Below are 25,755 nucleotides of genomic sequence, written 5' to 3'. Positions count from 1 at the left end.
CAGGGCATCAGTCCAAACATCAAAAAGTGAAAATACATGCAAAAAGAAGGAACAGAGTGCAAGGGCTAAGCCCTGCCACAAAATTACCATTGTCCTTTTTCTCAAGAAAAAAAAGCACTGTAACCAGCCAGTGAAATAACAGTTCCCTAATGAGAACTAAAATACACCTGATACACATTGGCTGATCTCCACAGTCAATTTAGAAATCAGTCCTCAAAAAAAAGGAATATCAGTTAACAAACTGGCTTTTTAAATCAGCCAGTTCAGGAATCAGGTCTCCCCCAAAAACACAGAAACCAACAACAGCAGTAAACACTGGCTCAGTTGTTAACTGAGGAGACTCTTATCTCTTGTGTTGTTTTAAATTTTATTAATCAATACAGTTTACAAAAAAAATTAACAGTTGTACACAGGGAAACAGAAATTTATAAGGGAGAGGAGTGGCAAAGCCAGGCCCCAAACCCTACCGTTCAACCACTTTTGAGGGAAATGAGGACAAACCTCAAATCCCATTTTCAATCATCACAAAAGAAGCAGTAATAAATACATATAAGACAGTCCAATTAGATAAGAAACAGTGCATATAATACTGACAACCCCAGCAAGTCACCTGTCCCTCCCACATTCCAGCCACTCTGAGGTAGCCCACCCCTACACCCCTTCTGGCTCTTGGTCTAGCTCATGCCTCTTCTTTTGGTTATATTGGTCAGCCAAGGCTTTCATGATTTCATAACAATCCCAATCAAAAACCTCATAGTCAACGAAGGTCTTACTGAAGTCCATGTGAAATACATCTACTGCTCTGCCTTTATCTATATTCTTGGTCACTGTAGTCTTTGGGACCAGGTGAATCTTGTTGACTATGGTTCTTGATTGGGGATTGTTACCTGAGCCAATCATGAAAGCCTTGGCTGACTAGTTGACAACTGACTCTGAGCTCGATGGCCACAGCCAGTGTACTGTGCATTAGTAAAGGATGAATTGGTGATGGAATACTGGTCTCTGTGCAAAAAAAAATAAAATTATAACTGAAGAGACTCTAATCATCTGGTTGAGGACAGACTGCAAGCTGTCTAGCTAGAGGTTAGTATATTGCCTACTAGGAAATAAAGGGTGATCTGGTGACAGGACCTAGCCTCTGTGCAGTTATCTTAGTGGCAATGGGAGAAAACGGGATGCTTCTAAAGAACATTTGCTTGCAACTATCATCTTGGAATTGGGGGTAACCATTTCTGACATCATGTCTCTATTTGGGAAGCTTCATTCATTTGGCCCTGCTTCATTTGAAGACTGGAGGAGAAAGTGAGGACTGCAGATGCTGGAGATCAGAGCTGAAAATGTGTTGCTGTAAAAGTGCAGCAGGTCAGGCAGCATCCAAGGAAAGGCGAATCAACGTTTCGGGCTGGACCCAGTGTGTGGAAAGAAAGTGATGTGGTTTCCAAGCAAGTGACATAGTGGCAGATGAAATGCAATGAATAATCCTCTGACTGCGTGTGGACCCGCAGCATTTTTGGTTATAAGGGGCTTTCCTTTCCCAGAGGCATCCTAAAACTTCCAAGAGTTGACAGAGTTGGTTAAGCATTATTATGAACCAAAACTTCCTCTATTGGTTTTAGTTGGCATTTAGAGAACCTGGGAGTCTGTAATGGGATTTTTGATGGGGTTATGATTACTGGCAAAAGCACATGATTTTGGGTTATCCCTGAATGAGATGCTGAGAAACCATTTGGTATTTGGGATCAATGACATAATAGTGCAGAAGTACCTAATAGTGGAAATTCAACTGGACTTCAAACAGGCACACCTTGTCATAAGAAAATGCAGCGAGTAGAGCATGGAAACTACAGAGCATCCCAGTGGAAGTGAACACCCTTACCTGTCCGAGCTTGAGGAACATCACTTGCATGTAGGCAATCGCAAAGCCTCACGCAAGGTATATCCTGAGCAAAGGGACCCAAGGTAAACCCCACAACAAAGCTGGGCATTGGCCAAGTGGCTAAATATTTCTTCAGGATCTGTGCTGGTGAGCCTTTGGAGTGGTTGTTGGTATGCGGGTTCGAGACAGCAAAAGAGCCCTGCAAGGCCTTATTTGAGGAGGAAAACTCATAGGCCAATAACCAGGAGAGTGCACATCATGGAAACTTCTCCTAAATGTGGGTTGGAACAATTAAATTGGTTAGTGACACCCAAAGCAGAGCCAATTAAAATCAAGGTTTGTTTAAATGGTTACCCAATTCCCATGGAGGTCGATACTGGCGCTCTGTATCTGTTGTTGCAGAATCTGTCTTTAACAAGATTCACTCGGAACTCCAACCTTGAGGTTTGTGCAAGACCTCAGCCAGACTGAGAACATACACTGGGGAACCGTTTCAAATTAAGGGTACGACTTCGTTTCCAGTCACCTAAGAGAAGCAGTTGGTGCAGTTACCACTTATGGTAGTAAAAGGCCCAGGTCCAAGTGTTTGGCCAGAACTGGTTAAGAAAGATTCACCTAGATTAGCCCAACATTTTTCGTTTCGAAAATGGCTGCCTCATTGAAGTCCTAGTGAAATACCCAGGAGTTTTTCAAGAAGGGCTTGGGACTATCAAAGGGGCCAAATACACTTTAATGTAGACCAGGACACAATTCCAAGATTTTGTGTGGTCCGCCCAGTGCCATTTGCCTTTTGGGCAAAAGTAGAGGTGGAAATAAGTGCATAATTTTTAAGTGTAGCCTTGCTGTAAATCTACAATAATGAGTAGAGTGGGTTCTTTCTTGATTATATGTTTTATTGAGATCTGTCTTTTGATTAAATTTTAAAAATATAAGCCATAAGTATTAAGTTAGCCTGGAGCAGTGTTTATTTAGAGCAATATGACCTGTTATGTTCTGGGTCAGTAGATTGTGAAGGAAGAAGATAGCCTTTAATAGAGTAACATGCTCTTCCTGTCAGTTGTGGGAGTTTAGAGAGAGCTTCCATGTTACTGAGGCACCACACCATTCAGATATTTCAGTGCTGGTGGCTGACACATCTGTCTGTGCCTGGACAGTCCCCTATCACAATTAATCACTTGGAACCTGGTGTACCCCATGTTATATTAGAGCCATTCTCGGTACCAGAAACTTGGGTGTTCGTGCTACATTCCCCTGAGAATCCATCACCCCCTACTTTTTCCAAACCTGCATACTTGCTTGAGATGGGGATAGTCACAGGATATTCCTGCACTACCTGCCTACCCTTCCTACCTTTCCTGGAGTTAACCCTTTTACGTGACTGTACCTGCTGCTTTTCTCCATTCCTATAACTGCCATCTATCACATCCCCAGCTCCTATAAATTACTTATTGCCTCTCACTACCATTCTAACCAATGTATGCAATCTGATATGAGTCACAACCAAAGACACTTCCTGCACACATAGTATCATAGAGATGTACAGCATGGAAACAGACCCTTTGGTCCAACTCGTCCATGTCAACCAGGTATCCTAATCTAATCTTGTCCCATGTGCCAGCACTTCGCGCAAAACCTTCCTATTCATATACCCATCCAGATGCCTTTTAAAGCTACAATTGTACCAGCCTCTATCACTGCCTCTGGCAGCTCATTCCATACGCGCACCACCCTCTGCATGAAAAAGTTATCCAGCTGGTCCCTTTTACATTTCGCAATTCCCACTCTAAAATTATGCCCTATAGTTCTGGAGTCCCCTACCCGAGGGAAAAGACTTTGCCTATTTATTCTAACCATGCCCCTCATGATTTTATAAACCTCTATAAAGGTCATCTCTCAGCCTCCGACGCTCCAGGGAAAGCAGCCCCAGCCTATTCAGCGTCTCCCTAAAGCTCAAATCCTCCAACTCTGGCAACATCCTTGTTAATCTTTTCTGAACGCTTTCAAATTTCACAACATCTTTCCAATAGGAAGGAGACCAGAACTGCATACAGTATTCCAAAAGTGGCCTAACTAATGTCCTGTACAGCTGCAACATGACCTCCCAACTCCTATACTCAATGCTCTGACCAATAAAGGAAAGCATACCAAACGCCTTCTTCAGTATCCTATCTACCTGCAAGTCTACTTTCAAGGAGCTATGAACCTGTACTCCAAGGTCTCTTTGTTCAGCAACACTCCCTAGGACCTTACCATTAAGTGTATAAGTCCTGCTCTGATTTGCTTTTCCGAACAAAGAACAAGTTTCTGGTACAGAGAATGGCTCTATGTAATGAAGGATACATCGGGTTCAAAGCGATTGATTGTGATAGGGGACTCTCCAGTCACGGGCACAGACAGACATTTCTGCAGCTGGCAGCGAAGTAGCAGAGTGGTGTGTTGCCTCCAAGACGTGGATTAATCCTAACCCAGGGGAGAGTTCTGAGTAGTGGGAAATTGCAATTTTAAAGATCCGTGGAATGTCTACCTTGAAGACAGATACAACCTCATTGTATGAACTGCATTATTTGCACCTCCAACATACATGAATGATCTGATGCAGACCAGTGTGAAGTACTTTTATCTTCACTGTTCAAAGTATGAATGGAAAGTGGAACTGGGATAAGTTGGGAACATGTTAATGAAGAGAAAGAGATACCACTGATGGAGGTAGAATAGTGAAAGGCTGTGACTCAATTCAATGAATCATCGCTTTATGTACTGTTGGATGAAGATCAGGTCGAGGTGCAGTCTCTTAAAAAATAACAAATGAATTGTTGTGACCAATTAGATCTAGCTGAGGAGGTCAGTAACAGTGTAAAGCTGCCCTTTCCTGAATCCAAAACAGGAAGCAGTTTAGTTACTTGACGGGGAAAGGAAAAGTGAACGTAATTACAGAGTCATTTGCTTCTAACTTGGTCTTGTCAAGTGTTCTCCATTATATGACATTTCACAATATACAAATCTTCAGCAGCATCATTCATTCTCTTTTCCACTTTACATCACTGCTCACCCAACTGTCATGCAATATTGTTTCACCTAAGTCAGCTCAATCAATTCTCAGCAATATCCACAAATCCATGAAAATGCTTCACTGAGTGTACTGCATCAATCTGATACCTAGATGTATCACAGGTTTATCATGCAACTTTTCAGGAGGAAAGAATCCAAAATACATATGAAGGGAGAAAACTGGGGATAGTCTATTTAAAAAAAAACTTAAGTAGGCCATTCAGCCTATTAAGTCTGCCCTATCATTTGATACGATCATAGCTGACAGCACATTTCAATGTCTATTACCCATCATGCTCCCTTTGCAACATTACTGTACAGAAATCTATCCACCCCCACCATACTCTACCAATTCTGAGGAGACCAAAGCTGCAAACAGTACTCCAGGTGTGAACTATACAACTGAGAAAAATCTCACTACTCACTACTCAAATCCTACTAGAATAAATGCTAACATTCAAATAACTTTCCTAATAGATAGCTACTACTACTTGTTAACCTTCAGTGACTTACTCATAAGGACAACCAGGACACATTGTAAATCTGCACTCTAACCGTTTTGATTTAGGAAATACTCTGCAGACCTATTTCTCATACCAAATCAGATAATGTCCTTTTTTTTCCACATTACATTCTATCTGCCATATTCTTGCCCAATCACTAAATCTAAATTTTCTTCACTTCCCAAAATTCCAGCTTAAATTTGTAACATCTCCAAATTTGGAAGTTCTACATTTGTTCCCCACATCCACATTATTGATAATATGAACAGACTCCTAACACACTTATCCCTATTGTCTGTTTTCTGTTAGCCAACCATTAATCCATGCTAATACTTTCTATTCCAAATGCATTGATTATTCCAACAAGCCTTAGGGTGGTTCCAATCAGGATTTAGTAAAGGTTTTTTAAAAACTGAAATGTTCATCAAACACAATTTCCCATTCGCCAACCCATGCTGACTGCTCATTGAGGTTATTATTATTAGAGTGTCTGTATATCACATGCTTTGAAATAGATTCTAGCATTTTCCTTACTACTGATGTAAGACTAACAGATTTGTAGTTCCTTGTTTTCACTCAATTCCCTCTGTAAATAGATGGGTGACAATTACCACCTTCTAATCTGTAGGACACAGTGTAGGATCTTGGACTATGAATTTTGGAAGATAATCATCAATGTATCAACTTTCTGCAAGGTAAAGGATGAAGTTGCCATAGGGCTGCTCTCTCATGAGAGAGAAAGAGACAACTGGTGGTGTTTTAACCTGAGAGTCATTATACTTCTGTGAAGGGAGTAGTTGAGAAGGAGGCTGAGAATATAATCTCTGCTGATGTGGGAATTGAATACATGGTGTTAGCATTACATTGTATCACAACCCAGCTGTCCAGCCAAATGAGCTAACCAGCTCCAGTGTAGATACTTCCACTATACTGTGTGCTAATGTTAGTTGGGATTTGATCTGGTGAATGTCATGAGTTCACATAGCCAGAAGGTGTGAATAAGGACAGTAGTGAATAGTCTGTGTCGGTGATCATAGACCTCTCTCGCCCTGCTCAGCTGAAGAAATGCTGAACATATGAAAATGTTATGAGGTACTGCCAGTCAAAGTCTGTAATCCACTACTGTGGATGATGGGGATCAACTTAAGTATTTGGGGTTTCATGCAGTAAATCCTTCATAGAACTGGAATCAAGACACTGAAATCAGTGCAGCTACTGACAGTAGCCCTGCAAATACTGGGGCTGACATTTTAACATTTTCAAGAGCAGCTCTGGACTTCTGGTTGCTCTGCACAATCAGGCAGGAATAATGTGCTGCTGGTCTATAAGGCTCAACAGGGTTGTCACAGGACTGATGTCTCCTCTGGCTCAAGCATCTAGAAGATATCCCCGACTGGGAAATCAGCATAATCTACTGAAATAGCAGACAGGATTGAAGGGCTGGCTGGCCTACTTCTGCTCTTTTTTTCCTACATTCCTGAGAAGGATGATGGTTAAAGTGGATATGAGAATGTTGACTTGATTTAAAATATTCCCAAGTGTCACACATTGCCCCCATCCTCTCTATTAATACATGATATCTTGCCTCACATTGCAATAATACAGCCCACTCCTGTATAGCTGGATGTGGAGCAGTTTTTGGTGGGATTCTTACAACCTCTCATTCCTAAATGTCCTTAGTTGCGAGAATCTTAGAAGGCAGAATAGGGATCAAAGTAACTTTGCTTTACCTTTGCTGAAGCAGTAAAGGTTTTACTGCACAGGAGCAATAGGGATAGGGAAAGAAAATCTTTGCAGTTAAAATGTGAGGACATGAACTTCCATTAAGATATATTATTTAGTCCCATTCTTTCTTATATTACCAGAAAATGCATTAAAATTTGTATCCCATTTCAATTTCTTAATTTTTGCCTGCTAAGTATGAAATTAAATTGTCACTTGCTAGTGGATGAATTTGCAGGAATAAAATGACAGGACGAACAGATGGACGTGAAATGCTTGGATATAGGATGGTTTTCTGTCAGTGATGGTGATGGGATTTGATGGAGAAAATGTCATTGGTGATAGAAAATGTGATGACTACTTTGGACCAGTGTGAGTGACTAAATGAACCTTCAAACTATTAGCCTCTGGCATTCTGAGCAGCAATATTGATAATGTGTCTAGTGCTGTCATCTTCATCTTAGCTCTAGCTCCTTTCCTTGCAAAGTTTATCATGTTAAAAAAGTGTTCACTGCAGTCTTTAAGACCATAATTTAAACTCAATCGTTTGTCCAAGCTTTTAGTTATCTCCATCAAATATCACATTCTTTGACTCACCATTCATTTTTGTATACTTCTGTGAAGTACCATGGGATTTTATTTTTGATTTAATGGTGCTACACAAATGAAAACTGTTGTTGTAGCTATATGTTGTTTTACACAGCAAATTCATCCTACTGCTCCATTGCATTTCATTCAAGGATGTTAACTAATTGACTATGAAACTGGAATCCATTTAATTTAAAAAATTCCACATAACAATATAATGGTTATATCACAGAAAATGGTTTTAAAGCACAAGAGGAGATCATTCAGGCTGTTAAGTTATCAGTTTGTACAGTCAAACCAGAGATTTCTGGTTGCCCCAAATTATCAACAAAGATCTTCATTGTTATGCATAGTCTTGTGCATGACAATTAACCTGAATTTGCAGCAGCCTCTCTCTCACTTTATTAAAATACTAACATGCACTAACTGAATTACTGTCATTGGAAACAGATTGTTGTGCAATAACATAATTAAAATTGTTGAACGATTTCTTTGTGAGGTATGTAATATCATTGCTGACATATTACCTGTTGCATTTGGAGGACACTTATTATAAACCAGCTCCCCAGCTACAGTCCTCTTCCAGGTCATTGCCATGATGTAGTCATCCCTACACATTTCATGGGGAGCTACACAAAAAGCAAAATTAGTAACATCAGTTAGTATTAGTGAAAGGATAAGGTATTGCAAAGGATTAGAGTAAAATCTCACCTGTTTAATCTCAATCCTTAAAATGATAAGCATGGATTAGTTTCAGAATACCTTGCTTGACTTTAATAATCTAAATTTAGTAATGAAACTGTTACGGACCAGACTAAATCCCCTCAAAATATATGAAGAAGGTAGCCTAGAACCTAACCTTTTCATTTTTAGGTAAGTATCAGACTTTAAATTCCAGATGTAATTTGATAGGTCAAACTACCAGTCTTGAAACAAAACACACTTTATTCATACACTACAGTTAAAATAAAACAAAAGAAAGAATTGGAATAACTGAACTCTACTGGAAAACCTAACAGAATAATAGATTATTTAACTACTAAACAGTAGTTGTTCCAATAAAACAACATCCCATATAACACAATCTTGGTAAAGGCAAATTCAGTAAAACAGATTGCCTTACACTGCAATTCTAGCAGCAGGAAGAGAATCCCCAGCTTTTAGCTGAAACAGAGAGAGGAAAACAGCTTCTATAACCAGCTTCAAGACCCCAGCAACAATTGCTAGTGAAGGCTAAAACTAAAAAAAAACTCCTAGTTCTGTGGGATCTTAACCCCATCCATTCAGACTGCTTCTATTGTTTCAAAGAAAAACTATTGGTTAAAAAAAACAAGGCTTCACAAGCTCTTTGCTTGGTTAGATTTTGAGCAGACTACTTGTCACTTCTGTCTCAAACTTTCTTCACAGACAAATGACCCAAATACATCACTTAAAGCCATAATATTGTCACAAATGAGAGTCGAAGTTCACATCATTATTTTCCTATTCATTCTGTAAACCAATTAACTGTCTGTCTAGTGACAACAGTCATGTTTAACACAGTGCTTAATTATTGTGAAAAAAAGCCTAATATGTGCCTTTACACTGGTTAAAAATAAAGGTCTATGTATTACAGATGTCAAAATAAGTAGGAATGCACCTAACACATTGGTTAAATACTCCCCTGTTAATTTAGTCAAGAATTAATTTATTTAAATTAACTTGTTTAACTCTAGCTTTTCAAATGACTGATTCATTTAAATGACTGTTAATTCCAAAAGGGGTTGCCATCAGCAAGGTTAAACTGACTGGCTTGTAGTTGTTGAATATATCCTTGCACCCTTTTTTCAAACAGGAGTATGATATTGAACAATGATGCAACATTACATTGTACAGTTTTAAGCCACTCCAAGCAAACAAGATGCTTGACGTCGCTGAAACAACTCAACGGTACAAACCAAGAATTTACACTAGCTGGTATGTGATTATAGGAAAAAAGCCAGTTGCTATCCAATGAATACTTCTTGACAATGTGCTTGTTAGAAAATCAGATAAGAACAGGATCAAACTTCATCACATCCATGATTAAACAATTTGCAATCCAGGACATTTTAGGGAAGACATAAAACATAGAAAATAGGAGGAATAGGGCATTTAGCCCTTTAAGCCTGCTCCACCATTCATTATGGTCACAGATAATCAGCCAACTCAATAGCTTGTTCTTGCATTTGCCTGTTATCCTTTGATTCCTCTATCCCCAAGTGCAATATCCAATTCCTTCTCGAAATCATGCAATGTTTTGGAATCAACTGCTTTTGTAGTAGTGAATTCCACAGGTTGTTCATTCTCTGGGAAAAGAAATTTCTCCTAAAGTCAGTCTTGGAACATGGAACACAGAATAGTACAGGCCCTCTGGCCCACAATGTTATGCCAAGCATTTATCTTGATTTAAGATCAGGAGAAAGTGAGGACTGCAGATGCTGGAGATCAGAGTCAAATAGTGTGGTGCTGGAAAAGCACAGCCGGTCAGGAAGCATCTGAGGAGCAGGAGAGGTCCATGCACCCACCACTCTCTATGTAAAAAACCTACTTCTGACATCTCCCCTAAACCTACTTCCAATCACCTTAAAATTATGACCCCTCGTGACAGCCATTTCTGCTCTGGGGAAAAGTCTCTGACTACCGTGGGCGGCACGGTGGCATAGTAGTTAGCACTGCTGCCTTACAGTGCCAGAGACCCAGGTTCAATTCCTGCCTCAGGCGACTGTCTGTGTAGAGTTTGCACATTCTCCCCGTGTCTGTGTGGGTTTCCTCCGGGTGCTCTGGTTTCCTCCCACAGTCCAAAAATATGCAGGTTAGGTGAATTGGCCATGCTAAATTGCCCGTAGTGTTAGGTATGGGGTAAATGTAGGGGTATGGGTGGGTTGCGCTTTGGCGGGTCGGTGTGGACTTCTTGGGCCAAAGGGCCTGTTTCCACGCTGTAAATAATCTAATCTAATCTAATCTATGCCTCTCATTACCTTGTACACCTCTATCAAGTCACCTCTCTTCCGTCTATCCAGTGTGAAAAGCCCTAACTCACTCAACCTCTCTTCATAAGACAAGCCCGCCAATCCAGGCAGCATTCTGGTACATCTCCTCTGCACCTTCTCTAAAGCATCTACACCCTTCCAAACAGACTGGACACAATATTCCAAATGTGGTCTAACCAGAATTTATAGAGCTGCAGCAAAACCTCATGGCTCTTAAATTCAATCCCCCAGAACACCATATGCCTCCTTAACAACCTTATCAACTTTGGTGGCAACTTGGAGAGATCCATGTATGTGGACCGCAAGGTCCTGCTGGTTCCTCCACAATGCCAAGAATCCTGTCTTTAATCGTGTACTCAGCATTCAAATTCAACCTTCTAAAATGAATCCAGGTTGAACTCCACCTGCCACTTTTCAGCCCAGCTCTGCATCCTATCAATGTCTTGTTGTAGCCTGCAACAGACCTCAACACTATCTACAACACCAACAACCTTTGTGTCATTGGCAAACTTACCAACCCATCCTTCCACTTCTTCATCCAAGTTATTTATAGAAACTACAAAGAGCACAGGCCTAACAACAGATCCCAGCAGGACACCATTGGTTACTTACCTCTATGCAAAATAATTCCCATCCACTACAACTCGCTGTCTTCTTTCAGCCAGCCAATTCTGTAACCAGACAGCCAAATTTCCCTATATCCCATATCTCCTAACTTTCTGACTCCTCTGACTCCCAAAACGTCGATTCTTCTGCTCCTGGGATGTTGCCTGACCTGTTGTGCTTTTCCAGCACCATACTCTCAACTCTGATCTCCAGCATCTGCAGTCCTCACTTTCTCCTAGTACCTTGCTTACCACTGACGTAAGACTGACTGGTCTGTAATTCCCAGGGATTTCCTTATTCCCTTTCTTGAACAGAGGAATAACATTTGCCTCCGTCCAAGCCCTAAGTTCGAAATTGTTAATTCTGTAACCTTAGTGACTGCTGGTTCTGGGATCAACATAAGGAAAGTTTTCCTGCATGTGTCCTGTTAGAAGTTTGTAGATTTCTATGTGGGCAGGTGGCCAGTAGCTGAAATGGCTGTAAGACTGATTAAGAGCTACAGTCAAGCAGACTGACTTTGTTAAACTGGTTTAAACTCTGACCTAGATTAAAACTGTAGCCAGGACATGTAGTGACTTGACCTTTAAGCTGTGACATGAGTGTGGTGCTGGAAAAGCACAGCTGGTCAGGCAGCATCCGAGGAGCAGGAGAATCAATGTTTCGGGTATAAGCCCTTCGTTAGGATGAGGATTCTAATTGAAGGGCTTATGCCTGAAATGTCAATTCTCCTGCTCTTCGGATGCTGCCTGACTGGCTGAGCTTATCCAGCACCACACTCTTGACTCTGATCTCCAGCATCTACAGTCCTCACTTTCTCCTACTTTCTTTAAGCTGTGGCCCACAGTTTCCTGTGCTGACCAAATAAGGGAAGTGTCATCGTGGTCTGCTGGACACACTGGCATCAATATTACCTTACATGGAGTGTGTTATATGAATGCTTACAATTTGATTTTAACATGTGAGAGTAAACCAGTAAACTCCATTGGCTGGGATCAAACATTGTGATCAGGTTTGGTCAGTTCTCTGGCTAAATGCCAGAGAAGTTTCTGGAAATTGAGAACACATTGGAATAAAATTTACCAGCACAAAAGATTTTGCAGGATTGACCACTCCAGACAAATATTTGCGAAGTACATGCCCTGAAGTTCTATTCAGAGAGACAGAGAACCGCAAGGCAAGATCTATACTGAGGAAACATTAGTCACTTCACTTGAAACGGGCTGATATTTGTTTCAAGCCAAACTTATAAAGTTCCAATTAAATGTGAATTAAAATGAAGTAAGGAATACATATTGTAGCAAATATTTTTTATATTGATACCTAAAGAAATAAATAAAGAAGGGTACGTTTAATTATTCAGAATTGACTGGGTGTCACATAAGGGAAGAATACCTGGGAGAAAGTTGAGAATTCCTTTCAGCTAACATATCAACCACCCTGGGTAGTCTTCCATAAGAAGTGACCTTGAGTAGCTCCAAGTTGAACTCACTAGCCTTGCATTCTCAAAAATCCAACCTCAGCCTAATTTAAGATGACACCTGCCCAACGTGATGGCCAGGATTCAAGTGGATCTGCCTTCATAAAACCATGCTTACTATTCCTAATAAGTCAATTCTCTTCCAAATGCAAGTAAATCTTGTCTCCAAGAATCTTCTGCAATAATTTTCCTACCACTGCTGTAAGGTTCACCCAGCTGCTCTTCTTAAACAAAGGAACCACACTGGCTATTCTCTAGTCTTCTAGGACCTCACTTGTGGTCAAAGAGGATACAAAGATCTCTGTCAAGGCCCCAGCAATCTCCTCCCTTGTATGCTTCAGTATCCTGGCATGGATCCCATCAGGCAGTTGGGAATTATCCACCTTAATGTTTTTCAAGATGTCCAACATGCCCCTCCCTAACATTACCATCACTCATGTCCTTCTCCTCAGTAAATACCGATGTGTAGTACTTATTAAGAACCTCACCCACTTCCTCTGGCTCCATGCATAAATTCCCTCCTTTGACACTGAGTGGACTTATTCTTTCCCTACTTACCCCTTACTCCTAACATATGCATAAAATGCTTTGGGATTTGCCTTAGTACTATTTACGAAGGCCGTTTCTTGTTTAAGTTATTTTTACCTTCTTGCACTTTCCTCAAAGGCCTTGTTTCATTTCAGTTTCCTAAATCTTACATCCACTTTCTCTTTTATTTTTAATTTTTGAAAAATAAATTATTAATACATTTAGTTAACTTAATAGAGTTTCTACAGTTCCTCGAATGCACATTTGCGAATTCTGGAAAGCTTACTGTATCCAAGAAAACTACACATGCCAGAAGTATTACCACCTGGATGAGTTGAAGATCCTTATCCTTGCTGGCAGCTGGTGGCACTATGATACATCTGCTGAAAGCTACATGGTTAGCATACTTGACAACATAGTTAACTTGCAGTTAAAAGTATGCAGATGGCAAGAAAATGGGTGACTGCCAACTCGTCATAAAAGCTTAAGCAAGTAGTGCAAAACTAAAAAATAATAAGGATTGTGGAAATCTGAAATAACGAAAATGCTAGAAAAACATAGTAGGTCTAGCGGTACCTATGGATAGAGAAACAAAGATAATGGCCCAGACTTTCCAATAGAAAGACAGCGGATTGCTGAAGAATTGTCTCAATTTCTGGGTCAGGACCAGTGGTTAGGACTGCTGCCTTACAGTGCCAGGGACCCAGGTTCAATACCAGCCTCAGATGACTTTGCAAGTCTGCATGGACCTTGCACATTCTTCGAGTGGCTATGTGGGTTTCCTCCAGGTAGTCTGGTTTCCTCCCAGAGTCCAAGATGTACAGGTTATGTGAATTGGCCATGGGAAATGCAGAGCTACAGGAATAGGGTATGTGGTTGGGTTTGGATGGAATGCTCAATGTAGACTCAATGGGCCAAATGGTCTGCTTCCACACTGTAGGGATTCTATGCCATGTGTTGGACTCAGTTGACTGTGTGGGAATTGATGGGAAGATGGATCCCATGATGGACAATTAGTCAATGCTTGGAACGCTCTCAAAATGTACACTTCTTTAACAGGCCTCACAACACCTCCTTCTCCCACTCTCAACCCCCCCAACTAAATTATATCATACCCTGAGCATTTACATCCCTTATGTCTTGACGTGACACTCAACTCCCCTTCCCTTGGAACCCAACACTCTTACTGGGAACATGACATCCCTCTCACTTTCACAATCTCATCTTCCCTGCATGCTGACACCCACTGTCAAGGGACCTGACACCAAACACCCTCGCCCTGAGGATCATAACTGCCTTTTGCCAACATGCTCTGAGACCAGACACGCTCCAGCCCTGTACTTGATACATCCCTGGCTACCCCAATACCTGTTTCTAGAGACCTGACATCTCCCTGAACTGATACCCACTTTCTGGAGACTTACACCCTCTTCCCTGGACATGCCCCTTGGGAACCAACACTCAGTGTTGGTCTGACACCATCTTTCCTGTTGCCAGACCCAAACCCCAATGCCCTCTGCCTTTGTTGAAACCAGCATGCCTGGAACATAACCTCCAACGAGCTCCCACCCAAACCAAACCAACACTGAAACCCTCTGAGTCCACTGCCAATGGATTGGATACCCATTCTTTGCGCACTCTCTGTCAATCCTGAATTCTTTCACTACCCCGCAAGAACACTGCATAACTTACCTGGCCCCCCCCTTCCTACCAACCACTTCCCACTTGGCATTGAACCTACCTGACACTATATCCGATACCCATCTGGCACACTACTCCCACCCTGCTCCTATCTACCTGGCATCCTGCCACTCTATTAACATACCCATTTGAGACCTTACTTACCTAACATTACATTTATCTCATTTACTTATCTTTTAACAGTAGCTGTCAAAATGGTTGTCTGAACCTTTAAATTTCAGAAGACGGTAGCTAGCTGCTGTGAGAAGGGAGTATGATTTGTATTGAAAGATCATACACATAGCAGGCCAAACAGCAGTTTTTACCAAGATGATAGGCCCTTGAACTGAGCCAATCAATTTGAGCCAGATACATAGATACCAAAAACCTATTAAACTTAAGTCTGATGGTTTTGACAACATAGGACCAATCCTATTGTAAGGAATATTGATTTATGTCATCAAGGGTATAAAAGGAAGGGGGCAGTTGGACAAAGACCCTAGAGGTGACTGCCATCTGCTAGAGCTAACGGCCCTCAGCTCTTGAGAGAGAATTCCTGGCTCTTGCAGTCTCCTCTATGTCTTATAGAAAGCACAGTCTAAATAGTAACGGTACCAAGAACACAACTAGTTAATACTCCTGACAGAAGAAGCAACAGAAAAGGCACAGAACCCTCCAGAAGACATATAACCTGGCTATAATCCTGAGAGATTAAATTCTACTTTTTTTTAATGTATGAGTGGGACTTCTATTCGCTGCTCCTTGGATGCTGCCTGAACTGCTGTGCTCTTCCAGCACCACCAATCCAGATCTGGTTTCCAGCATCTGCAGTCATTGTTTTTACCTTGTATTTATTGCGACAGCATACCATTAGAATCTTGCTTTATTCAGGAATATTTAGAAGGGATTTATTCGGTTTGTTAATAGTTTAGTTAATTTGTTCACTGTTAGGGTTATATACAAATTGTTATTTGTTGATTTTAAAGTGCGTGCCAGAGATTTATTTTATTTAACCAGTAGAAGTTGCTGAAAAGCAGGTTACACCACTTTTCACACTCCTTTTACAGATTATGGGATGAGGTTCTTCCTCTTTAGGTGTTTTGGTTTTAGTCTCAGAGGGTCAACCTGTGCTTTATAATAATTTGCTTTGACCCAATAATCCTGCTTTATGAAAGCTCTGTCAGAACTGAAGCATGGCTCTATGTTCCTGAGGGAGACCTGAGCAGAATCTTGTCTCGGAAATGTGAAGGTCCCCTCTTTCTATAGAAAACAAGGGGAGCAGTGAAATTGCCTCTCCTCAGAAAACATAGCCCATAGCCCATTTTCGACTATTAGAAACGTATTATAGAATTATATGATGCAGAAGAGGCCCTTTGACCTACTGAGTCTGTATCACCAAAAAAACACCACTAGAATAGAACAGAATAGCCTTCACTGTCACATATATTTAATGAGTATAGTGAAATGTTTATACATTGTCAATTAACAGCAGACTGAGGTAGAAAGGTACCTAGACATAACTTCTTTTGTTACTACCTACACTAGTCCCACTTTCCCACACTAGACCCATAGCCTGGAATGTTCTGACACTTCAAGTGTTCATGCAAGTCTTTTATAAAGATCATGAGGTTACCTGCCTCAATCAATCTCCCAGACAATGCATTTCAGATCGCCACCACTCTCTGGGTGAAAAGGGTATTTCTCAAATCCTGTCTCATAGGAAGGGATACTTTTTGAGTTAACTTTGTTGCAACCAGCCAAGAAGGAGGTTGAATGAAGAAGGGGTTATAACTCATCCCTCCCTACCCAGTTTGGTTTATTTTGTAACAAACTGGGAAAGCTTGCCAGAGACTTAGTCATAACATGAGGTACACGTGCACTGTTGTGTGGAATACAAATATAATGATTAAAGTAGAAATGTGGCTCAAACAAGGTCAGGGCAGCGTTGTCTGAAAAGCAGAAGGGATCGAATAAAATAGAGCAGAATAAATGTGCACATGTTGGATAACAGATTGATAATATAGTGTAAACCAGGCTGTATATAGAAAATTCAGAATGGAAGTAAAAATAACAACCTGAGAGTTTGAGTGGAGACTGATGTATGATGACAGCTCCTGACATTGTAGATAGATGCCAAGGATCAGGTATTTCTTCACAGGGACAAATTAAACAATTCAAAGGGTGAAAAAAATCAAGATGTTGCTATAAACATTTAGTCCCATAGGGATACTAACATGGACATAAAGAAAGACTTTCAGCTCTACATATAATCTCTATTTCTTGTAATTAATAATGTCATCTTAAATCGTACAGCACGAGTGCAAGCTGTGCATATGCACAATTTGAATTATGCCGTCCCCAGAGACTGGGGAATGCATGCTATTTACCTATTATGGCGTTAACATAGGTAAATTCTTTAATCTGATTATTTATTATGAATTACCATCAGATAGGACGTAAAGTGATATCCTGAACCAAAATGGCTTATGTTGTAAAAAGGAATAAGCAAAGAAATTTAAGTATGCACTTAAATAAGTGAGAACAAGTATAATTCTTATACCTGGGCATCTTTTATGATTGCATGTCCTGACCTCTTCCCCTGATCCTTCACATGGGTAGCCTTTGACACTTGTCCCTTTGCACATACGAAGGCGTCGTTGCCAGCCACTGTCGCATGTTTTGGAACACAAACTCCAGTGGTTCCATGGACCCCATTTTCCATCACCTTAAAAAGAGTTGAAATCAATTCTACTAGAGCAACAGAGCATATGATAATTAGTTGGTTTAGTCATACAGAGCTTGAGTATTCTTGCAAAAGGGACAAGCTGTTTGAAACTTTGCCTTGCACTCATCTGGACAGACAGAAAAAAACATATTTCAAAGGGGACAACAGTTTACACTGCATGAGAAGAAAGGGTACCATTTGGTTACAATGTGGACATATGATTGAGATTGTCATGGAGAGTATACCTGGTTACTAGTATCCCATAACTGAACACAGAACAATACCCAGAAAAGGATTTTTTTGGCACAGAGAACAGAGCCCAATGTATGAACATATGCAGCTTCTTGAAAGCCTAATTTCACAGGTTGCTTACACATTGGGATTCCTACAGCTCCATGTGCGATAGGATTGGCCTAATAGGCAAACATGTAAACAGGGCCAGAACCATTGGCTCACCATGTAAGTTTGATGCTCAAATAGTAATAACTACCTCGATCAGATCAATGCTTGCTACACATTTTGTGAACGCATGAATAGGATTAAGACGTCCTTTGGTTCTTACATGTGCATACTCTACAACTCTACAAGTTATCCAGGAAGGTACAAATCTTCAAGAATTTGAGTAACAGGTGAATCTAGCCATTTTATGATGTTGTGATGAAGTAATAACATGACAGGATAAGTGCTGTAAAGCCAAAAGACATTCTATTTGCCATCAAATGTGTCATATGGTAAGCTGATTCGTGCATTCAACCTGATTCTTTCACTCCAGTTGTTTTTAACCACCAGGAAACACAGATTAGCTACCTACATTCTGTCGCTTCTCTATTGCCAATGCCCACTGTAAACTTGCACCTTGCCATTGTTGAATAGGGCAACATCACATACAGGTAAGCAATCAGACAATTCCAAACATGAGCTTTTATTTACAGTCAGCAAAAGGGAATACAAACAAAACAAATAGAAGCTGCAGTTCACCCCCACTATGCAATTGAAATGGGAACATGGAGACTACTGATTATTTTGCATTCCACAATTGCTTGCTGCGCCGAGGTCTCATCTTGTGGAAACTAGGTGCCATTCAGGTCCTGTCTGGCTTGAAGCACCTGATGTTGTTGAGTTCTGTGATAGTCAAAGAGAGCTTCCTCTATGTCTTCATCCTCATGTTCAACAAAGTTCCCTGTTCTTCCTGTTCCTCAAAATCCATCACATTATCTCATTGCTTACACCATGCAGAACACAACATGCCAGGAGGATATCCTGAAACGTGCCCATGACAAGGTGGTGGCGAGATGCCTTGGGCACCTGCAGTCCACGATAGCTATGTATAGTGCTGCTTGTGGGATTTTGACTGAGCGACAGCAAAGGAATCATGACGTTGTTCCAAGCCAAGATGTTATTTAACTTGGAGTAAAATAACTTACAAGGTGTACACTTCCTATGCATCTGCGACTCCTGTTCTTCTCGGTGACAGAGGTTGTATATTTAGAAAATACTATCACAGAAATGTTGATGAGTTGATACAGCACAGCTTGAAAATGGTACACATTGCTGTCACTGAATTGGTGATGGACTGTGTGAATGTAGAAGGTGTCAAATGGGGTGTCAATCAAGCAAGTTAATTTGCCCAGATGGAGTTGAGCTTCGAGTATTGTTGGAGCTGCATACATCTAGGGAAGTGAGTATTCTGTCACACTCCTGACTTGTACCTTGTTGATGGTGCCAGACATTGAGGAGTCAGGTGTTGAGCTGCTTGCTGCAGAATTCCCAGCTTCTCATCTGCCCTTGTAACCACAGTATTTGTATGACTGGACTGATTCAGTTTCTCATCAATGGTAATGGCCAAGATGTTAATAATGGACGATTCAGTGATGCTGATGCTATTGAATGTCACTAGGTAAAAGTTGAAATTCTCTTTTGTTGGATGACATTACCGGGCACTTGTAGGCACTGGCCCATTGGTATGATTGCTAGACTATTAATCCAAAGACTCAGGTAATGTTCTGGGGACCTGTGTTTGGACCCCACCTTGGAAGATGGTAGAATTTAAATGCAACAATAATCTGGCAGAGTAATAAACAAGGCAAGTAGTGTAGGAATCACCTGATTATTCCATACCATTTTGGAAACTGTGCGGTAATGGCTTCATAGCGGAAAGCAGCAACAGCCAAGTTCATGGTACCACAGTTGGCTCTGTTGCATAGAGGTGGAGCATCAAGTGTGGACATGCAACACAATTGGGGATTCAATTATAAGGGGAATAAATAGGTGTTTCTCTGACCACAAATGAGGTTCTAGGATGGAATGTTGCATTCCGGATGCTAGGGTCAAGGATGTCTCAGAGCAACTACAGGACATCCTGAACAGGGACCGTGATCATGGTACACATTGGTACCAAAGACATAGGTAGAAAAAAAAGAGATGAGGTCTTAAAGAAGAATATATGAAGTTAGGAAGCAAGCTGAAAAGTATGACCTCAAAGCTATTGATCTCAGGAATACTATCAGTGCCATGCACTGGTCATAGTAGAAATAGCAGGCTATATCAATAAACGGCCCTAACAAAAGACTATTAACTATTGCCCTTTGACATTACCATTGCTGAATTTCTCACTAAAAACATCCAGGGCTGAACATAAACAAGAAGCTATGCTTGACATATAAATAGTGAATCCACAAAAGCTGGTCAAATGCAAAGAATTCTGTAGTGTATTATTCACCTCTTGCATCTCATTGTCCATCCACAACTGAAAAGCACCAGTCATGAGTGTGATGAATACATTCCACTTGCCTTGATGTGTACTGCTCCAATTACATTCAAGATGTTTGATACCATCCATGATAAAGCAGCCCAATTGAGTAACCTGTCATCAACTACCTTCAGCACTCACCCCCTTCACCACCTGTGCACAGTGACAGAAGTGTTTGCCAGCTACAAGATGCACTGTGGTAACTCATCAAGGCTCCTTCAAATGCATCTTCCAAATTTTCAGTCCCTACCAGCTAGAAGAGCAAATACAGCAGATGTTTGGGAATATCACCACTGGCAAGTGCCTTTCCAAACCACAAACAATCCTGACTTGGAACTACATTGCTGTCCCTTCACTATCACTGCCAAGATCCTGGAACTTCTCTTCCAATAGCACTGTGGTTCTCCTTAAACTCCAAAAACTGCAGTTGTTCAAGAAACCAGCTGACAACCACTTTCTCAAGGCCCTTTAGGGATGGGCAGTAAATGCTGGTCTAGCTAGTGATAGTCCATCTTATGGACTAAAGGAAAAAATAGAGCTCGCTGATCTCCAGCTTAACAACTTGTAGTTTTATTTTCTAATCATTGTACTGTCATAACATACCTTATTATATATTGATAAAACTTATTCTACAACATTTAATGATCAATTATAAAAGATACGAAATGATTTCAGATACCTTTGAAATTTTTCCATGGTTTTGTACAGCTGTGTAAAATCCAATGTTATTGATCAAGGCTGGCTTCCAACCGGAATTAGACAGGAAGCATTTTTGTTTTAAGCTGAGATGATCAAGTTTTATTAGATAATGAAGCCATAACTGGTATAAAATTATGCAAATGAATCAGTCCTGATTCAGGAGTTTCATATTGCAAAGCTTGGCTGCTTTCTTGTTTATTAGATCCAGTGAATTTACATATGTCCTCACTGTTACAATGGTGGCTATTAGTCAGAACTGGCTAAAAGTGATGGGACAATTTTCCAATGATTCTGGGTCCCAATAGAAGATCTAACTATTGTCCTTTCACATTACCATTGCTGAATCCCTCACTATGAACATCCAGGGCTTAAAATAGGGAAAGGATCAGCTTCCATAGCTGGGTCCACAGGGGCAGCACTAGAGGCTATGAGAAACAAGCCAAAGCAAGCAGAAGAGACGTTCAACTCATGAAATGCATAAAGGCTCAATAGTCGCAATGTGAAATTGAAAAGGAATATATTAGTTTTTTGCAATCCAAGATCATGGGCCTTGGAATGAAAATGCAACGATAAAAGTTTAGGCCTGGGCCTGCGCCAGGAAAGGTAGCAATTAAACAATAGACAATAGGTGCAGGAGTAGGCCATTCTGCCCTTTGAGCCTGCACCACCATTCAATATGATCATGGCTGATTATCCTTAATCAGTATCCTGTTCCTGCCTTATCTCCATAACCCTTGATTCCACTATCCTTGAGAACTCTATCTAACTCTTTCTTAAACGAATCCAGAGACTGGGCCTCCACTGCCCTCTGGGGCAGAGCATTCCACACAGCCACCACTCTCTGGGTGAAGAAGTTTCTCCTCATCTCTGTCCTAAATGGTCTACCCCGTATTTTTAAGCTGTGTCCTCTGATTCGGCACTCACCCATCAGGAGAAACATGTTTCCTGCCCCCAGAGTGTTCAATCCTTTCATAATCTTATATGTCTCAATCAGATCCCCTCTCAGTCTTCTAAACTCAAGGATATACATGCCCAGTTGCTCCAGTCTTTCAGTGTAAGGTAATCCCGCCATTCCAGGAATTGACCTTGTGAACCTACGCTGCATTCCCTCAATAGCCAGAATGTCTTTCCTCAGATTTGGAGACCAGAGCTGCACACAATACTCCAGGTGTGGTCTCACCAGGGCCCTGTACAGCTGCAGAAGAACCTCTTTGCTTCTATACTCAATCCCTCTTGTTATGAAGGCCAGCATGCTATTAGCCTTCTTCACTACCTGCTGTACCTGCATGCTTACCTTCATTGACTGGTGTACAAGAACACCCAGATCTCTCTGTACTGCCCCTTTACCTAAATTGATTCCATTTAGGTAGTAATCTGCCTTCCTGTTCTTGCCACCAAAGTGGGTAACCATACATTTATCCACATTAAACTGCATCTGCCATGCATCTGACCACTCACCTAACTTGTCCAGGTCACCCTGGAATCTCCGAACATCCTCCTCACAGTTCACCCTGCCAAGCAGCTTAGTATCATCAGCAAATTTGCTAATGTTATTACTAATACCATCTTCTATATCATTAACATATATTATAAAAAGCTGCGGTCCCAGTACTGATCCCTGCGGGACCCCACCGGTCACCGCCTGCCATTTCGAAATGGAGCCTTTTATCACTACTCTTTGTTTCCTATCAGCCAACCAACTTTCAATCCAAGTTAGTACTTTGCCCCTAATACCATGTGCCCTAATTTTGCTCACTAACCTCCTATGTGGGACTTTATCAAAAGCTTTCTGAAAGTCCAGGTACACTACATCTACTGGATCTCCCTCGTCCGTCTTCCGAGTTACATCCTCAAAAAATTCCAGAAGATTAGTCTTGCATGATTTCCCCTTCATAAATCCATGCTGACTCTGACCTATCCTGTTACTACTATCCAGATGTGTTGTAATTTCATCCTTTATAATAGACTCCAGCATCTTTCCCACCACTGAGGTCAGAGTAACTGGTCTACAATTGCCTGCTTTCTCTCTCCCATCTTTCTTAAAAAGCGGTCCAACATTAGCCACCCTCCAATCCGCAGGAACTGATCCCAAATCTAGCGAACTCTGGAAAATAATCACCAATGCATCCACGATTTCCCGAGCCACCTCCTTCAGTATCCTGGGATGTAGACCATCAGGCCCAGGGGACTTATCAACCTTCAGACCTAACAGTCTCTCCAACACCAATTCCTGGCAAATATAAATTCCCTTCAGGTCCTTCAGCCACTGTCACCTCAGGGAGATTGCTTGTGTCTTCCCCAGTGAACACGGATCTGAAGTACCAATTCAATTCTTCTGCCATTTCTTTGTTCCCTGTAATATATTCCCCTGTTTCTGTCTTCAAGGGCCCAATTTTAGTCTTAACTATTTTTTTGCCTTTCACATACCTAAAAAAACTTTTACTATCCTCCTTTATATTATTGGCCAGTTTATCTTCGTACCTCATTTTTTTCTCTGCATTATTTCCTTCTTAGTAATCCTTTGTTGTTCTTTAAAAGCTTCCCAGTCCTCCGTTTTCCCACTTATCTTTGCTATATTATACTTTTATTGCAAATTATTGCCAATGTTTGGAAAAAAAAATGTCTGTACACAGATTTTCTCTCTGCATGGTTTGACATCACAGAAGTATTTGCCTGAGTTTACAATGTTCTTTGTTCTACTATCGAAGCTGTTGATGAAAAATGTTAAATGGAAATGCTCTAAAAACAGTAAGATGCTCTCAATGCATTTAAGAGATGCTTGACCAGTGACGAACTACTCATTCATAATGAGATAAATCATGACAAGAAGCTAGCGGTTGGCACTTTAAAATATGGAGAGATAACAGTAATCAATTAGGTCATGGATTATGCTTAAGAGAAGCATCTATATTGTGCATCCTGATCAACAGTAAATATAATCATACACAGAGAGAAACAGAATGCTAAGGATCATTTTTAAAACAGAAAAGTTTTGTCAGTTTTTCTTGGGTGGAAATATCATACTAGTCACATAGAATTGACATAGAATGAACCTGTGGTAGTTATTCTGAGCCCAAAATCTGCAACATTGATAATGGCAATGTCAAGTTCCATCAGAAGGCTGCACATCCTTCACAAAGTAATTATAAAATTAAGCATCACAATATAAAGGAAAAGGCTTTTGATCCATATTATAGTGACTAGAACAAGGTCAGCCAAGTGGATCTCATAGAATATGAGTTCCCTGATTGGGGCTGTTAAACAGGAGTATCTGCTCACTCTAGGAGCAGCTCTGAGCTATCTGGGTTAGAGTCATGTACAATGCATACGTAAATAAAAGGCATACTGGCCTTCATGGAGTTAATGGATGTTGATAGTGAGAGATTCAGCAATGGTAATGTCAAAGGGCAATAGTCAGATCTTCTCTTGCAGGCAATATTCACAATACGAGTTCGACATGAGGACTTTCCAATCACTGAAACCGATACTTTCAAAAACAATCTATGAACAGACTTTGTGTGGTTGGGCCAGTGGATTGATGAGAAACTCAAACAATTTCACAATTGATATGATGAGCTATCGTGAACTGCACTGTGCAATAACATCTCTGAATAAAAAAAGTTCATAAATAAAAATAAACAAATAATGAAAGTACCTAGTTGTTTAAAAACTACATTCTGGGAGGATTTGGTGTGGAATTCATAGCTAGCAATGTTGCTCATTGACGTCATCTAAACAGTGATCTTGATTCATTGGTTAGTAATTTGTCAAAACTGCAGTCAAGTAAGCCACTAAAAATTCTTTATACTCATGACCATGACTAAATGTTGCATTTTAAAATTTGTACATAAACTCCTGTAAAGGAACACATTTGGACCAAGAGAGGTGGAATAGGTTAAAGAAAACATAAAAGTTAAGCATTAAAAGATAAAACGGACATAATATGAGAATAACATATTCTACCAAGGAACCATAAAAGTGAAAGGAAATTCAATAACAGAGCAAACTTAAAAACTTTTTATCTTAATGCACAAAACATTTTGAATAAGGAAGATGACCTTATGTTGCAAATTGAGGTAAATAAGTATGATCTCATAACCATTAAGGAAACATGGTTACAAGGAGATCAAAACTGGGAACTTTACATTCAGGGATATTTAACCCTTTGGAGAGATGAGCGGGATGGGAGAGGAGGTGGGGTAGCACTAGTAATAAGAAATGAAATGATGACAATCACCAGGATGATCTGGGCCCAGATGATGTAAAGTCCATTTGGATGAAGTTTAAAAAAACAGCCAAGGGAATTGGTAGAAGTAGTATACAGACACACCTGACTCACACTGCGGAAAGTCTGGAAATCAACAAATAATAGTGGCATGTGAAAATAAAGCAATAATTACAGGTAACTTTAATCTTTATGTTGATTAGGTTAATCAAATTGGAAAGGTAGCTACAACAATGAATTCATAGAGTGCATGAAGAATAGTTTCTGAGATCAATACATGATAAAACCAACCAGGGAGCAGGCTATCTTGTATCTGGG

General features: G+C 40.6%; 1 protein-coding gene across 9 annotated transcripts in view; it reads right to left on the bottom strand.

Annotated features, from left to right (window-relative positions):
* Positions 1-25,755, bottom strand: part of adgrb2 (adhesion G protein-coupled receptor B2) — a 758,374-nt gene that overhangs the window by 363,853 nt on the left and 368,766 nt on the right. For 8 of the 9 annotated variants that reach the window (XM_072548607.1, XM_072548608.1, XM_072548609.1 and 5 more), the window contains 2 exons: positions 17,600-17,764; positions 8,265-8,366 (listed from right to left, as the gene is read on the bottom strand). In XM_072548607.1, the coding sequence (XP_072404708.1) occupies positions 8,265-8,366; positions 17,600-17,764 (267 nt within the window). The remainder of the gene's footprint in view (positions 1-8,264; positions 8,367-17,599; positions 17,765-25,755) is intronic. The other variant, XM_072548612.1, reaches the window with a different exon arrangement.

This window comes from Chiloscyllium punctatum, chromosome 27, assembly GCF_047496795.1.
Source record: "Chiloscyllium punctatum isolate Juve2018m chromosome 27, sChiPun1.3, whole genome shotgun sequence".
In the NCBI taxonomy this organism is placed as follows: domain Eukaryota; kingdom Metazoa; phylum Chordata; class Chondrichthyes; order Orectolobiformes; family Hemiscylliidae; genus Chiloscyllium; species Chiloscyllium punctatum.
This window is presented reverse-complemented; position numbering and strand designations above follow the sequence as displayed.